The following is a 17,004-nucleotide window of genomic DNA, read 5'->3' as shown; positions in this document are numbered from 1 at the left end:
TGCAGTGTATGTGAATGACAGAAAGTAAACATGGACCCATTCAGTTGAACCAGTCTATAAATTACTTAATTTATAGACCCTTTTATAGCGGACGTCATTAAAACTATGTGTGCGCATGTTGGAAACAGAGGTGGCGCTCTGCTCCATTCACCCAGGCGTTAGCTTTAACGCAGGATGAAAACTGTTGTGTCCGGTCCTCGCATGTTTGGTTGTCAGACTTGATATTCCAACAGTTGGAAGTTCGAGAAGAATTCCTACAAACTCCCGTCCGTTTCAGAGCAACAGGTGTTTCAGCTTCACAACCGACTGCGCTTACTGGTGACTTGTAACCGAATGCGTCCGCATAAAGGGACTGTAGATAATGACCACAGGTGAGTCGGTCTAAAAAGGGACCCCGACATTGTCTAGTGACTTGTGCGCTGGTAATTCATCTCTGGTGTAACGTTAGGCCATAGATTTCTCTACGAAATATATATATTTATATCTAGCCACTAAATATGTTTTTTCTCCCGACTCACTAATATCACAAAGTAAATGTATTTAGGGACACTTTTTTGCACGTCATCATTGTTTACAAACTGTAAAAGGGTCTATAAATCACATGAGACCATGTAGACCTTACCAGGCTTCATGGACTGTTTATAGCGGAGAAGAGAAAGGAGGCAGGAGGAGGAGCAGCTGGTCAAGCAGAAGGAAAAGGTGGACGAGGAAGTTGGTCACTTACAGTTGCTCAAGAGAGACAAGCCCCTTAAATGCTTGTCTGTCAATTGATTGGATTTCATTCTTGTACAAATAGCTGAAAGGAGAGATAATCAGTAACATTAGTAACACACACACACACACACACACACACACACACACACGCACACACACACACACCCACACACACACACACCCACACAGGATCATCTGACTCCTGCCTGGTAGTTATGAGAGAAAGCAGCGAGAGCCTGATCAAATAACGCTTGTATAGATGCTGTTTTAAAAAGAAATGAATTAAAATCCTTGTTGAGTGTCTTGACTGCAGAATGATACACTACCCGGCTTCATTGACATCGGTAGGTGTAGCTATGTAAATCTTTGGAACAGCTTTACATTACAAGTACAGCGTTTTTCACACAGATGTGCTTGACTAAATTAAACAAGGAATATTTTAGAGATCATTGATTTGCTACAATTATTATTCAAATCATTATAGGCAAATAAAGCTATTCAACACTTATTAAGACATTTACTAGAAAATGAAATGACTCTACATATCGTTCATGGAATGGATTACATTCAGTTAATGACTCCTAATAGACAAACATTTACATTACAAAATCAAAGACTGGATATTTGCACATCTCTGGAAATATATACATGTGGGTAGAATAAAAGTCAGTATTCAATGGACAAACAACGGCATCACAGATTCCTTGTGCCCTATGTGTTCTTCACGTCAGGGACTTGAAGTAACCTGCAGCCTGTGTCTGATCACCTGTACGTGTGCATGTGTTCCCTCCGTCGTGCATGTTAGAGAAATGTGACACTAGAAAAGCAGCGACTTCAAGCCGTTCCTCCTTTCTTCTGCTCTCTCTCCATTTCACTCTCCACCAATCCACTCATGATGAGACATGTCGAGAGATACGGATCTCCTCACAGCACACGTGATGCAATGTATGGAACCCTAAACATCCTGTCTACATCACTGCAGGCCCCTCAGTGTAATAACCTCTCTGTGTAAATGCTATCAGGTTCCTTACCATGGCCGATGAAAGGTTTATACCAAAATAAACAACTTTATCGTATGAAAAATGATAACTGGTCAAAACCAATTGAGCTAAAAGCCGCTATTAAAGGAAGTGACCTTCATAGAGAAAGGAACCTGCCTTCATACATGCTAAGAGAGTGTGATGAGTCTACGTTGGTGACAGTGGAGGAACCAGACGTGTTGTTGTGATACCATCTAAACAGTTACTGACTTGAACCTTTGGCTTCCCTCTGCAGGAGCCTGTGAATGAATGGGAAACACAGCCGACTGCAGCCTTTGTTTGTGCGTGTGTGTGTGTGTGTGTGTGTGCGTGTGTGCGTGTGTGTGTGTGTGTGTGTGTGTGAGAGGGGGTAACTGGATTTGGAAGTTGTGGGCTTAAATCTCAAGGGGGCCCTGACTTTAATGACCAGATATCCTTTAGTGGTGTCCCTTAAAAAAGAACACAGTATGCACTTTAACATCCCGACTTTAACGAGAAAACTTGCATAGCTGAAACCACACTGTAAAAAAAAAAGAAGTTTTTGGTTAAAGCCTCTGATCTCCATTAACATTGGCAAAAACTAAAGCTATACGTACAAACCAATGTAAGATACGGTATGAACAAAAGAAAGATTACATCAATGTACTCTGATGCAAGTAGAGAACAGCATATGTGTTCCTACAATAACACACTAATGTACAATGGCAGATGGACGTAATGCAACTGAGTAATTAGAGAAAGATCAAATAAACACAAAGAGGAGCGTTGACCTCTGTTTGACTTGTTTATGGAGGCGGTCGTGGGAGAGAGGATGTGAAAGATGACAGGGAATGGACTTTACTGGGGTCCAAAGGAAGTGAGGAGGTGAGGTGGGAGATACAATCTAGCCCCCAGCTATAGACCACTGACTCAGTGGGAAGGGAGAATGGGGGGGGGGGCTTTAGATCAACTCTGCTTTTAGGTGAGAGGGGCACTGTAATTTAAAGAGCTACTAAATAGCCACATGACTTTATTAGAGCACAGAGAGAGATGATATGTGTTAGGAATGTGTATGTTTGTGTGTCAGTGAGCTGAAGAGAGAAACAAAAGGAAAGCCCACATCCCACACCTACTCACACTCTTTGAGCTGTTATATGATCAAGTTAGCAGGGCAGTGATGTAACAATACCTATTTCCCAGGCCTTTATCAGTAGTTCCTGCCAACATATATATTAATATTTGTTACTTTATCAGCCTTGGCGACTCCTAGCTTTGCCGAATCAGAGACCATATAGAACATAACGTCCTCCTCCAAAATGTACACTGCATCTCACCAAACACAAACAAAATCACCTAAAATAATCAAATATAGCCTTCTCTACTCTATGTAGGTCCTCATATCTAACAGAGCACAGACTGTGCTCACAGCACCACTGAGGCTGGTGGGGTGATAATGAAAGTGACGAACAAAGGGAGCAAACTAGCAATCCCACAGAAACCTTGAGGCTACACACGCCTCAACAATCTGTTCTCCACTCGGCCTCCAGGTCGAGACTTCCAGACACATAAGTACAGAGGAACAGACAAAGGGAGACTTTTCATTCATGCATTTTCTGGACCCTGCACTGACACCTCTTCCCTGACTGAGCAGTCTGGCAGCATCAGCTGTCTTCCACATTGTTTTTCTTTTGAAAGACGTGTTTCATCATGCTGCTTCATCGGTTGCACTAAACTGATATGAGGGAAACTTACAGATATTTGAGGTTTTCCAGGTCTTCAAATGCTCCCCTGGGGACCCTTCGTATATGATTGTTGTTGAGGAGGCTGTGAAGGAGAGAAAACGGGGGTTATTTTGTGGTTAAGATGGACAGTAAGCTTGTTCTGACATCATTGTTCTGACCCCAGTGTAACCTAATTCCCAGTCGTTGGCACAGTAAAACATATGGAGGAAAGCTGACAAGGTTCATCTTGTCAGCTTTGTTCTGCAGTTTGAGTGCTATGATAATTCCTAATGGATAATAATCACTTGTTCCCTCTTTTTGTGTCATGCTGCATGAAAGCTAACAGGAAAAGCATATTATTAGATGTATTTCTTCTTCGAACAACAAAGAACTACAAGCTTTAAATCTACACTAACCTGAGAGAAGACAGGCGGACATTGTAGACATATTTCTAAGTCTGTATGGCAGTAATATTGGACTTGTTGCTGTAGTTCAAAGTGTTATTGTTCAGTCTGTGGAAGTGCAGCCAGAAACAACGAAGAGCTGTTTAGGATACAAAGCCCTCAACAGGCTTTTCTCTTGCCTTAAGGGACTTTTCTTCACCTAGAAACTAATAAACCACTCAGTCCATGCTCTTGTTTATAAACTATGGATATAGAACGGGATCTACACATCTTTAGCTTTATGCTATGAAAGTGCATTTCTGGTGCATATTTCTACTTTACTCGGCAGCAACCACAGAAGACATGGATGAGAAAGCATCTCAATAATGTTTGCAAATATTTAAATAAAGTGAGGTGTGCTTGGTTTATTCCAGCAGCCAGCTTTAGTCTATAAATGATGATATGGCTATATAAGTTCAAGCATGCTCACAAGGTTGCCTTAACTAATATGTTGCCCATGAAAAACACTAAAACCCAGAACATTTCTGCTTTAATAGCTTAGCAATGCGCCGTCAAGCAGGCTGGACATATGATAAATAGCTCCGTGGGTTGAAGTGGAAAAATAAATTCCTTATAGATTACGAGCTGACCTACATGTGTGAAACCAAAGCGTGTGTGTGTGTGTGTGTGTGTGTGTGTGCGTGTGAGTGTAATACTAACAGGGAAGGGACAATCGAGTGCCGGTTTAAGGAAATCAATTTCAATAGTAGCCTTCTTGATTTCATTGCATGTTCATATCAATAGGATGTTATTACTTTAAAAAATAAATGGAAACAATGTCATAAGAAAAGAAACAAAGACTTACAGTGTGTTGAGGTTCTTTAATCGTCTGAAGGAGGCTGGTTGTAAATCCTTGATTTTATTGAACCTCAGGTCTCTGTAGAACAGAAGAAAATATATTGATATAAAGGAAAGTATTAGGCATGTTGTAGACTTTGAAGGCAATAGCCCTCAGCATGAACTGGAGTCCACAGCAGAGCTTCATGAAGATAATTGGACACGTTATCACATTTATCCCAAAGAGAATCACAGAACTAGAGGCAGCAGTCAGCAGGTCTCAGTATCTTTCTTTTTTTAACTTTTTCATTTAAAGAGGCTGTGTAATGACAACAATATGCTTGGACATGGCACTAATCACACTTGTTCTTACAAAGAATGACTCAGCGTGCCATGAAGGTGCCCGCTAGAGCCCCAAACAACGCAAACAGCCCCGTGGAGGTGAAGTCATTCCTTAAGCCGTGTGCCTTTACACAATGAAACGTTATGTATCTCATCTGAACACTGATGTTATGTTTGTGGAACTCAGGATGTAAGCCATCTGATTTCAAGCTAAACCATTTGATAAATGTATTTTCACAAGATGAGTTATGTAAGTGGAACCAGGCATTGAGTTTACATCCCCCCCCCCCCCCCCCCCCCCCCCCCACACACACACACACACACTATTCCTAAAAGCATTCACACTTTCTACCAATGTAACTACCACGGTAGACTGTTGCAGTATTGACCCAGCATGGCATCCTTGGGGAAAATAGTCTATTGAAAACACTCCCAGCCTGAGAGATGAAGGGAGCGTTCTCCTGGAAGCACACAGCAGATGTATCACAGCACTGAGGAACGGGAGAACCAGCACAGCCCAACTCCCCCAGAAACAGCTTCAACTGTCTCCCAGCATTCTTGTTGCCCAATGACCTTACAAAGCAAATACTCTAAGACTGGGTCACACAGACATAATGTACTCCAATAATTATGCAAAATGCTCAAGACGCCCGGAGGATGTAGGATGTTTTTTCAGATTGAAGGAAAATAAAACGGGCTTTACCTTTTTGTCTGTTGAATGATGTCAGACACAACCTGCCTTGCTATGAAATCATTCCCAAGCTTTAGGGCTGTAGCCAGTAGTTCAAAACTTCATTAATAATGTTGACATTGAAATTCTGAATCAGCGTTTGAATGCTGCATGTCTATTAATTGTGTTCAAAGCTGGTATATTCAGTTGCTCAGCATTAATCTAATATATTTCCCTTAATGCACAATGGACAAGGAATGCACGATAAAGCTATACATTCCTGAGTTTTTGATTACTCTGATTACTGTGAAAATGGCTGCCAAATGATCTGCTATCAACCGATTTCATTGCTGGTGAAATGTGTAGAGCTCCTTGGGTCTGTAAAAGCCTTCACATATGGATGCAATCAGAGGGAGTCCCACTTTTGCACATGCTGACTTCCTTCCATATCGACTGTGAGCGAGTACAATCATTTGCGTGGAACGTCCTTCAGCGATCATTATATTGTTGTTTCTGGCACCACCTTCAGTACGTGTGTGAGAAACTCCACAGACGTTTTTAATGTCAAGTTGAGATCAACGGGTTTAACGCATCGGAGGCACTGACAAAATGGACTGTCAAAGAACATGTTCAGTGGAGAGAGGGTTGAGGGTTTTCCATGGAGAGCTCAGGGATCACTGCCGGGTGAACAGGTACAGCACCCGTCGGAACAAACATCTCTCTCACCTCTGCACTCTCCGACATGCTGAGGCAGGGCTGTCCTGCTTGTCTGCCTCCAGCTAAGAGAGATAAGGTGGGGAGGAGGAGGAGGAGGAGGAGGAGGAGGAGGAGGAGGAGGAGGAGGAACAGGGGAGCAGTGCTACGTGCTAGTTCAAGCTGCACCCGTCACAAGTGCATACATGAAAGCACTGTTTCTGATCTCTGCTGGGGTCGGTCTAGTTAAATGAACTAGACCGAGGTAACCAGTTCAAGGTAATGAACTAGTTACCTTGAACTGGCTCAAACAGTACTCTCCTTTATGCCGTCATCATATGTATTCAAACCCATTGAAGAGATCCTTGTCTGGACTTCTCTGTGGTGTGAGTTTGTTAACTGAAGCATGTGTCCTGGTTGGTGGTTATTATTTTCTAACTGGTTGAGATGACTGTGTTTGTCTGTAGCAGCAGGGTGTGTTAACAGCATCAGTAAGGACAGGCCTGGAAGTATCGGGGCTGATGGCATCACAAGTGCTCTCAGGCTTGCAGTGAGTGAGACTGAAAAGTGGCTTGTGACTCTGAATTGTGCCGTGTGTTGGTCTGAGTGGTTGTATCGTCTGTGGATCTGTTAATAACCGTGACCCTGCCCCTCCACCAGACCCCAGAGACAACGATGCGCTTCAAACACATCGACGACAAGATCAGCAAAAAGGATATATATTCATAACAGTAACACTAATACCAATGCTCCTGTTGCAAGCATGAGAGCGAAGATTCCCAATTATGTTTTGAATAAATAAGAAGTAATGACTATATTTTGTCAGAGGAACAAGGTGATCTGAGGCTGCTTTGTGATGCTTTATTGTCAAGGGACAAGAGAAAAGTTTGGAGGACATTTAATAAACAAAATTCATTGAGTGACCACAAAAAATGAGCATGTTTTATGATATTTCGGGACTTATATAAACTCCCATTAATGTGTTTTGATGGGAACTATAAAACAACAAGGCTAACTACCCAGCAGAGGGGCTGACAGACACAAGCCACGATACGCCACTGGATGTTGCCACAAGCCTGAAAGTGGCTCAGTAATGACGGAGCCATGGGAATGTGACAGTTATACCATTAATAGAGTGAGGGCAAAACAACATTTGATTTCTTTCTGAAAGCAAAGTCATTTGTCATTTACACACACTTGGGCCCATAATTCAACTTGCCGTGGTGCCTTTTATTTTAAGACGTAATGAAGATTTATTCCTAGAGAGAGTTTTGTACTTTACAAGAGACTGAAAGCCTAATTGTATCATTACATTCCTTTGTTTGCACTGCAGCTTTTTGGCATAAACTAAACTCAAGCCTTACATTTTTTCAAAAGATCCTTAGAATGACCTATTTAGACTAGACAATGCTGGGGCACGCTGTGTCGGTCCAGTAAGGGCACTGAGGTGATGTAGGGACAGGAGGGTTACAGTGCTTATTGCTTAACGGGGGCTACACATTTAACAACCCAGCACACTCTGTCCACATTCTGTGCCGTGGGAAAAATGTCTCTTGTTTTTTGTCGTCTTTTCACTTCGCAAACAACAAACCGCATCACAGCCGACATCTGGGAAAGACTGGGAGAGGCAGCCCGGCTGACTTTTCATCATTATCTCATGGTTGAATTATGTCATCTGACCAAATCAAAATCAATACTGTTTAATACCTTTGCTGTATGATCAACTACATTTACATTTAATCAGATTGATGTGGATGTGGTCTTTGGGGGGTGACACACTCTCTACAATCCCTTATATGTTAGTCCTCATGTAACGTGATACATTAACAAAGGATTCATGTCAGCTGAACTTGAGCTCAATGCAGATTATACATTGAATACAAAGAGCACACAGAGAGAAAAGTAAAAAGTATCCATGTGGTAGACCTGCATCTAGTGCCCCTGGAGCACGTGCTGAACGTTACAGGGATGTTTGCCTCACGCCACCATCAACTGGTAATGGTAACCCTAGTAACAGACAGCTGTCAAATCAATAAGTAATTAATTGAAGTAAATGATCATGTCCGTCAGTGACATTGATAACAACCATGTGCTCGCTTAGCCAGGCACCTCCGAGGTTTGAGACACACACACATTGAAATGATTCACTACCAGGATCGTAAAGCCTCGAAGGTTGTTAAATAATGCTCTGGACAACAATGGAGGAGCAATAACTCTGTGTGGAATGGACAGGATATCACTTATGTCTTGTCAATTTCATTATTGGCAGCTCTACATGATTTCATATTTGCAACCTGTTAATTATCTGGAAAACCTGCAGAAACTAGTGCCCCAAAAGCAGACGGCTCTTCTGTGGAACACATTGAAGTGGAAAGAAGGAAGACCTACTTTCAACACTATGTGTCCTCAAATTCCTGCACATGATGGTGTGAAGTTGACTAATATGACTCACCTCAGCATCAAAAACAGCAGGCAGCGCCAACAATAACACAGCATTCAACGAGTGCAACGTTTGGGATTCATGGATGAAGACCAAAACCTCCAACAAATCCTGTGTTTCTTTTTATATGGCAAATGTTTGTAGCTGCTGACTATTGTCCTGGATCCATGTTTGTCTTGTACTGCCACTGATGTGCATATCTGCAACCACGGCATTTACCACGGTAGGTTTAAACTGTTTGGTGTATTAATGAAGCGACTAAAATCACAGGATGCCAAACTGTTCAAATGTGGACTGTGAGGAAAACATTTCAGAAGAGGTTTCTCTAAATTCTTGTCTGAGCCAGGCCGATTGAACCTGGCTGCTGCCCAACTCAACCAGCATCTGAGATCCATGTGTGGACCTCTCCTCTCATTCTCTCTCCCTCTAGTCAGGGGAGTCGTTTGGCTTTGTGACACATGCCCGAGTGGGCTTGCCAAGGACTCTCGGGCGTGCATGAGTCATTCCTAAACAAGAACATGGCCGGCTCCTCGCTTGGTTGGAGGAACAGTGAACCAGGATCTCCAAACATGGCTGCGATGGTTCTCTGCAAACGCGTCCTGTGCAAAAACGAGATGGATTTTCTTCTTTTTCAAGGGAGTGCTGGTGAACAGCAAGAGCCCATCACAATCCTACACAGCCTTTCCTTAACCACTGCTCAGAAATATCCTTTCTTTAGCTGGGAATGGTGAGCAAGTAGCCACTCAATTCATGGAGATGCATTAAGGACTTTTCTTAAGCATTTTAAAGTGGTCAGACTGGGCCTTTTTTTGACACTTGCTTATTTGTCGCTTGCACTTACGTCACTTAGCAGCTGGTACCTCTGCTCTCCACAGGATAGTAAAACACAAAATGTGGCATTATTTTCAGACAGTGACAATCAACAGTACTTCTAGGTTGTTTCATCAACTCTGTCCAAAAGTACAGTGCCACATTGATACAACAGTCAATTATTTGGCTTACTTTACTTTTTGAATGTAGACTATGTACTGGACTGTAGGGCTGCAACTAACAATTATTTTAATAATCGATTAATCTGTCGATTATTTGTTTGATTAATCGATGAATCGGATAAAAAAACAAAAAAGCATTAATTTCCAACCCTTTATTCAACAGAACTGTGCCAGAAAATGCACAGGTAACAGGTACCGTAAATTCAGGACTATAGAGCGCACCTATCTATAGGCCGCACCTTAAAAGAAAAAAGAAATTGTACATAAATAAGACGCACTTGTCTATAAACTGCAGGAAAAGGGGACGTGGCTTGTCTCTGTAAAAACAGTTATTTCCGCCGTTCACCACGGTCGAAATAACCACTAGTTCTGCTTTATACTTGTTGTGGACATCCCATAAACGTCGGAACATCTAACGCCCTGGTGTTTGGGTTCATAACATCACCCGTAGGCTCACACAGCTCGGGGAGTTTCACCGACTCCGTCACGATAGCTTCCGCTTCCAGCGCTGCCGGAGCAACAGCAGCATGCAGGCGGGCAGGAAGGGGTGGGGGGGGGGGGGGGGGCGTGGAAACAGCCGTTCACCACCGGGGAAGTAACCGTTAGTTCTCGCACAACGTTACGGGTCTCTCCGATGGTCTTTGCTCTACCGGCTTTTTTTTTTGCTCCGCTCCCAACTCAACTTTTTCTTCTTTTTTTTTATACTCAAACATCTCCGCGTCTTATTGAGTGGCGTAACAATCGCGCGACACAACGAATCAATAATGCAATTCGTTGCCAACTATCTTAATAATATCGATTCGTTGTTGCAGCCCTACTGGACTGCATTAGTACATTCCACATTTCAGGTGCAAGATATTTGTTATTATCACTCCTGAACTTTATCTTTTAGCAAATGAAAATAGAAAAGTATACCTTTATATAGCAGTTTTCTATGCTACTTTTCTTAAAAATTTATACTGATGCTCTTTTATTGTCTTGTTCGCTGCAAGACAATAAAAGAGCATCAGTACACGGAACACAAAACATACCAAACTATTAAAAAATGTACTTAAATTAGCCCCAGCGTCTGTTTTTTGTGTACATTTGTTTCGAAGCTAGCTTGGCCCGACATAAATGGCTGTATACACATTTCTGCAGTGCAGTAAGCTTTAAAATGTAATCAACATAGCTAGTAAAATAAGGTTTAAAAGGTTTATTCAAGGTATATTTTGTGTGTTCTCCTGTCCTGCATTGGATGGGCAAAAGAAGGGGCCAGTGAAGGTCCTGTCAACAACTATCTTGGGCCCAATCTCCCTGTGCAAGTGAGTGAAGCTTTGGGGATTTCTGCCTTTGCATTCCATAATGCTGCAGAGACCGAGCGCCTCACAAAGCCCGACTGCAGCAAATTCCACACAATGGAACTCCACTTTCCCTCCCTGGCTCACTAACGCTGATACTCAGTCAGACCAGGCCCCTGTTTTGGGCCGTGAGCCGGGTGAGGGGTGAAGACATTTAGACAGAGAACAATGGCTGGCCAGGTAGTTCTCCATGCAGAGCTCAAAGGAGGCCACGGACATGTGTCTGCTTATCATTACCAGGCAGAACCATGCTGAGCCATCGCAACCTGTGACACCGGGACACAATCAACCCCGACTGAATTCACTCACCAACCTTCAACACACAGCTACAGGACTGAAAACAAAAGACCGGAACGAGCCGCTCTGTTAACTATTGCATTTACAGATTTAGGAACTGTACGCATGGGTATAGAACCGCCCCGGGGTCACAATGTTGAGAGTACTTTTAATTGTTACATCACATAATGCAACACTTAAAGCACCATAAAAGGATCACAATATATTTCAAGACTAGAAGCATACAGCCAAGACGTCCAATCATGGAACACAGAGCTACACACTTATGAGATGAAAGTCATCTGTGGCACTAACTAACTCTGATATTGCACAGTCATACAAAGATGCAGAAGCCGAGAAAGGAAATGTGTTCGAGACAGAGATCTTCCCCGAGCCAAAACATATTTTTGTATGTATGTATAACCATCACTGAGCAAATGACAAACTGAACTGAGCACTGACTCCAACAAAGTGTGTATTCTCATTCTGTTACTAATTAATATCACTGAGCCACTGAGCAAGGTGTCTAAACAAAACTAATCTTAAATAAGCTAAACAGACAGGGATGGTAAACTGCAGTTTAATGTGACAAGTTAACAGTAAATACATTTATTAAAGTATCCAAACGGAGTACAGATTGGGGGTAAAAGTACTTTAAAGTTTTTACATCACTGTTATATTTGACAAAATTTCTGTCAGAGACAAGATTTAGCCCTAACTGATAACAAAGTGCTTAATATAAAACACTAAGAAACAGTGGTTAATTCCCTTCATCTGGATCTTTTATTGTGCCTTGGACTTTGTTTATACGGCTAGCAAACTAGATTTAATAATTAATTTCCTTAATAGTTTAATGTGTTTTTATAACGCCACAAATAACAACTATAGGTGATAATCAAGAAACAACATTTTGATTGTAGGACAGATTACATTCTCTTTGGGACCGTGAAAATAATTAGTGTCGAGCCCTGCAAAGATGTAAGACTTGACATGTTGAGCCTTTTTCTTGAGTAAAAAAACAGCTCATATTTGAGAGTGTGATTGTAAAAGTCATAATTTCTCCAAATCCAGAAAAGCCCTGGGAAGATATGCAGCAGTGTCATTACAGAGAGGAAAACGCAATTTACCATCATGCCTCAAACAGAAAGTCCTTTGAGAAAACAGCCGCAAAACTATTTAGGCCGCACAGAAACCAGAAGATGCAGCAGTACTCGTGAGCCAAGACTTTGGATTCTCTGCTGCAGAGAAAACCCAAATGTATGTTCTGAGTTTCAAGAAGTTGAAAAAGACACTAAGACGCCTTGTTTGAACCCACTCAAAAACAAATGATATGATCTAATCCTAGACACGATACTGTCTACATGCATATATATATATAAAGCATCCTAGTCTACTGAAACCTAAAGTGAGTCACCCAAATGTTTGCTTGTGAAACTTAGGACACAACAAAGATAATAAGCAAGACAAATTTCTTGTATGTCCAACACATTTGGTAATAAATAGTTCTGATTCTGACGTGGGCCTTAAATCAATCTGGATCTCACGAGGATGTAAATTATCATAATGAAGAACATTTAATGACAAATGAAATCACTTGAAAGCATGCCAGCGAGAATACTGCCTTAAAAATATACCTTTAAAGAAAAATGTATTAAATAGAAATAGAAGTACATATTTTTTTACGTTTAAACTATGTTTTGTTGCCCAGCAACAGAGGTGAACAACTGCTTTCCCTGTCCATCAGATTACACTACCTGTGGGCTAAAGGCTTACATGGTGGATCAATTCACACTCTTATGATAGTTTAATTTTAAATTCCTAGATGGCATGCTGCCAGGTGGAAGGAGTAATTCAGTGCCTAAAAAGATACAGCACAAAGCTACAGGTCAGGAGTCTATAAAATGTCTCCCCACTTAATCTTTCTAAATTCTCAGGATCTAGAGGTAGAGCTTGAACTCTAAGGACCGTAGTTGCAACAGTATCGCTTAAAGGTTAACCAAGGAAGACCACTACACTTACAGTTAGAAGCTGTACACTGTGCACTCCTCTGCAGACATCGTCCCTGTTAGGACATGTTTTCAATCTACTTAGACTAACAACTTATGAGGTTTAATTTGACCAGACCACAAACTGCAGCCAAGGAACTAACTCTAAGGTGCCGTCTCGGATCTTTCCCACTGCAGACGACCAGTTTTGGGTTGAACATTTTATACAGCCGAACGAGATAAAGCTTGAGGAACATTCGTGTTCTGACATGACAGCCGAACAAGAAAGGGGGGGTGGGGTGGGGGGGGGGGGGGGGACAAGCGGCTGCTGCTTCAAAGCTCACCAGCATTAAAGCTTCTGGGAAACCTCAGCATGGTTTTATGCTCCGACCAGCCTTCTACCAGAATTAGACACCTCCTACAGAAGACCTAAACAAGCCTTTCATTGCTGTGGTGACTTTCATCTTTCCTTTGGGGGTATCTGGGCAGGGCTGCACCATGGGCTCCCTTCAAGGCTCTGGGCTGACCCCTGATGACAAGAGGACAAGGCTAATTCATGCTGCTGTGGTACAGGCTGTCTGAGTTGCTCTTTGTTCCACTGTGCACGCTGAATGAACCTATTTATAGGTCAATGCATTATTGACTGAAATGCACAACAAGATTGCAGAGGCCAATTAAAGACAAAGGGTGCCACATATTTGAGAGAGTGGACCAATCTGGAGCTTTGTGTTCTGTCACTGCAGTTCAGAGAAACTGTGGCCAGCTACATACAAAAATTAACTTGTTTAGTTTGGTGCTCCTGACGACCAGGAACACATTCACAAGTGCTTGTCAACTGAGAAGTATTTCCTTCCTTTCATCTCAGAGGGGGTAAGTCAAACATGGAGTTAAACCGGGGGAAAAAACCCATCCAAGCACAATAATAGCTTTTTCTGACTACAGAGGAGCAAGCAGACGCATAGCGTCTCTATCAATGTGGTGGAAGGATGCATTCTTAAAATCAAGCCTATTTGTCAAGCCGTTTCCTGGATATAAAGACTGTACACATTTCCCCAAAACCTGTCAACACGCCCAATGAGGACTGCCGAACGGGACGGATGTTCTGATCAACTGGAATTGGACTCTCTCTTATTGTCTAGCAGGCATGTCTCCATGAAGGAGATGTTAACACCTCAGAAGTTCTCCATACAAGCTCTTTCATAGATGAAGCGCATGGCCCTCCACATTCCCCAGCTGTGACCCTAAAAACCCTGTTCATTAACCTCTCCAGCCAACAGCTGAACTCACTGGCAGGTGTCATAACTTTGTGAAAGCCTTCCGGGACATTGTAATAACCTCTGCACTACCACAGGACACATGATTTCCACAAGGCGTTGTTTCCATTGCAACTTTAACCGGTGATTAAACATTGAAAAAAAAGTTTGTTACAACACTGAATAATCAATGCAATGAATATCAGCTGTTCTAACTTTACCATATGCCTCATATGTGGAGGGGGGACACACAGGCGATAGCATTCATTGCATTCCCGTCTCCTGTGCCCCGGTGGGTCGGTTCCCGTTACATTTAAGGGGAAGAAGCTACTTACAGAATGGTAGTCTGAGGAGAAACTGCCGGCACGGTTTCCAGGTTTAGATGCATACATCTCACGGTGGTTCGGAAGCATAAACAGCGACTCGGACAACAAAGCGCAAACTGCGGTCCGCTCGCGAGCAATAACAAAGCTGCGGCGAGGAGACACGGAGAAAAGAGCTGGCCAGCTCGCAGCGCCATTGCTAGCAGTGAGCCGAGCACAGACCACTTGCTGCCCCTCTCACACACTAACGGAGAGTCAGCTCCACCGGGGGGGGGGGGGGGGGGGGGGGGGGGGGGAGAGTGTGTTACAATCCCAAAGAAAGGCCAATGGAAAACTGGGAGAAATGTTAACTGAACTTTACGTCATTCAACGAAATACCAATTAGAAACCTATTTCTCATCAACTACCGTTCGTATTATATACATATATAAATATAAATAGTGTTTGTACCTAACAGTTATTTGCAATAGCAAATGTCCAATGTTCTATATGCCCCAAAAACACCCCTGTGTCACGGAGGACATGTTTGATGTCACAGTGGACATGTTTGATGTCACATGTTTGATGTCACAGTGGACATGTTTGATGTCACATCTTTGGTGTCACGGAGGACATGTTTGATGTCACAGTGGACATGTTTGATGTCACATGTTTGATGTCACAGTGGACATGTTTGATGTCACAGTGGACATGTTTGATGTCACATCTTTGGTGTCACAGAGGACATGTTTGATGTCACATGTTTGATGTTGCGGCGTACATGTTTGATGTCACAGAGGACATGTTTAATGTCGCGGTGGACATGTTTGATGTCACATGTTTGGTGTCACAGAGGACATGTTTGATGTCACATGTTTGATGTCACAGAGGACATGTTTGATGTCACATGTTTGATGTCACAGAGGACATGTTTGATGTCACATGTTTGATGTCACGGAGGACATGATTGATGTTTGATGTCGCGGCGGACATGTTTGATGTTGCGGAGGACATGTTTGATGTCTGTCGCGGTGGACATGTTTGATGTCACAGAGGACATGTTTGATGTGATGTCACATGTTTGATGTCACAGAGGACATGTTTGATGTCGCTCTGGACATGTTTAATGTCACAGTGGACATGTTTGATGTCACATGTTTGATGTCACAGAGGACATGTTTGATGTCACAGAGGACATGTTTGATGTTGCGGTGGACATGTTTGATGTCCCAGTGGGCATGTTTGATGTCACATGTTTGATAAGTAACAACTTTATAGTACACGGCTCCTTTTCGTTGAGCTGTCCCGACCATGTAACTAGAGGTGGAATATTCAGACACCAAAGTAAACGTGTAAACACATTACTCCATTAGCAAAGTACTGCGTTCACAAAGTGAATACAACAGAAGTCAAATGTGTTGGCATCGAAAATGGACGGGCATAGTACGCAGGTCTCTGCATGTGTCACTGCATTAATGTCGCCTTGAGCAATGTTGTAGCTGGTCTAGCTAGGTGGACTTTAACTTTTGTCAAATAGACAAACATTAATATAGTAGAGTACAAAGTATTAATGTATAACGTAGCATAACAGAAATAATAGGGTGAAGTAGGCTTCCATCCCCGAAGCATAGAGCTCTGAAATCCGGCTTATCTGGTGGTTATTACATGATATGTAGCTAGCTCGATAAGAAGTCACAGCGATAAGAAGTGAAAGTTACGTTTAAGCTATGTCCACTGCATTACCACTAACAATACATTTATTTGTCATGGTATAACTTAAAATGTAATTGGCTTAACCTCTCTCTCTCTCTCTCTCTCTCTCTCTCTCTCTCTCTTAGCGTTACGCCAATTCACGAGTTCCATCAGTGTGCTAATTAGCTTTTCGATGAATCACAGGTGTGCATAGTTAGGTCAGCCCATGTACAGTCTTCTCTACAGGTATGTTGTCTCTGGCGCACCAATCAGTAGCGAGAACAGGAACCATGCCTGTATCATAGAAGCCTGTATGCTATGGAACTACACGGTCAACAACTAAATATGTCCCCCATTTAAAATCAG

At 42.5% G+C, this 17,004-nt stretch overlaps 1 protein-coding gene across 1 annotated transcript in view; it reads right to left on the bottom strand.

The window, feature by feature from the left end:
* LOC117751678 (peroxidasin) overlaps positions 1-15,164 on the bottom strand; it is a 40,069-nt gene extending 24,905 nt beyond the window's left edge. The window contains exons 1-4 of the mRNA XM_034563630.1: positions 14,980-15,164; positions 4,682-4,753; positions 3,465-3,536; positions 725-796 (exon numbers count right to left, since the gene is read on the bottom strand). Coding sequence (XP_034419521.1) covers positions 725-796; positions 3,465-3,536; positions 4,682-4,753; positions 14,980-15,164 — 401 coding nt within the window. The remainder of the gene's footprint in view (positions 1-724; positions 797-3,464; positions 3,537-4,681; positions 4,754-14,979) is intronic.
* Positions 15,165-17,004: the final 1,840 nt, after the last annotated feature.

Source organism: Cyclopterus lumpus, chromosome 22 (genome assembly GCF_009769545.1).
Source record: "Cyclopterus lumpus isolate fCycLum1 chromosome 22, fCycLum1.pri, whole genome shotgun sequence".
NCBI classification, from domain to species: domain Eukaryota; kingdom Metazoa; phylum Chordata; class Actinopteri; order Perciformes; family Cyclopteridae; genus Cyclopterus; species Cyclopterus lumpus.
This window is presented reverse-complemented; position numbering and strand designations above follow the sequence as displayed.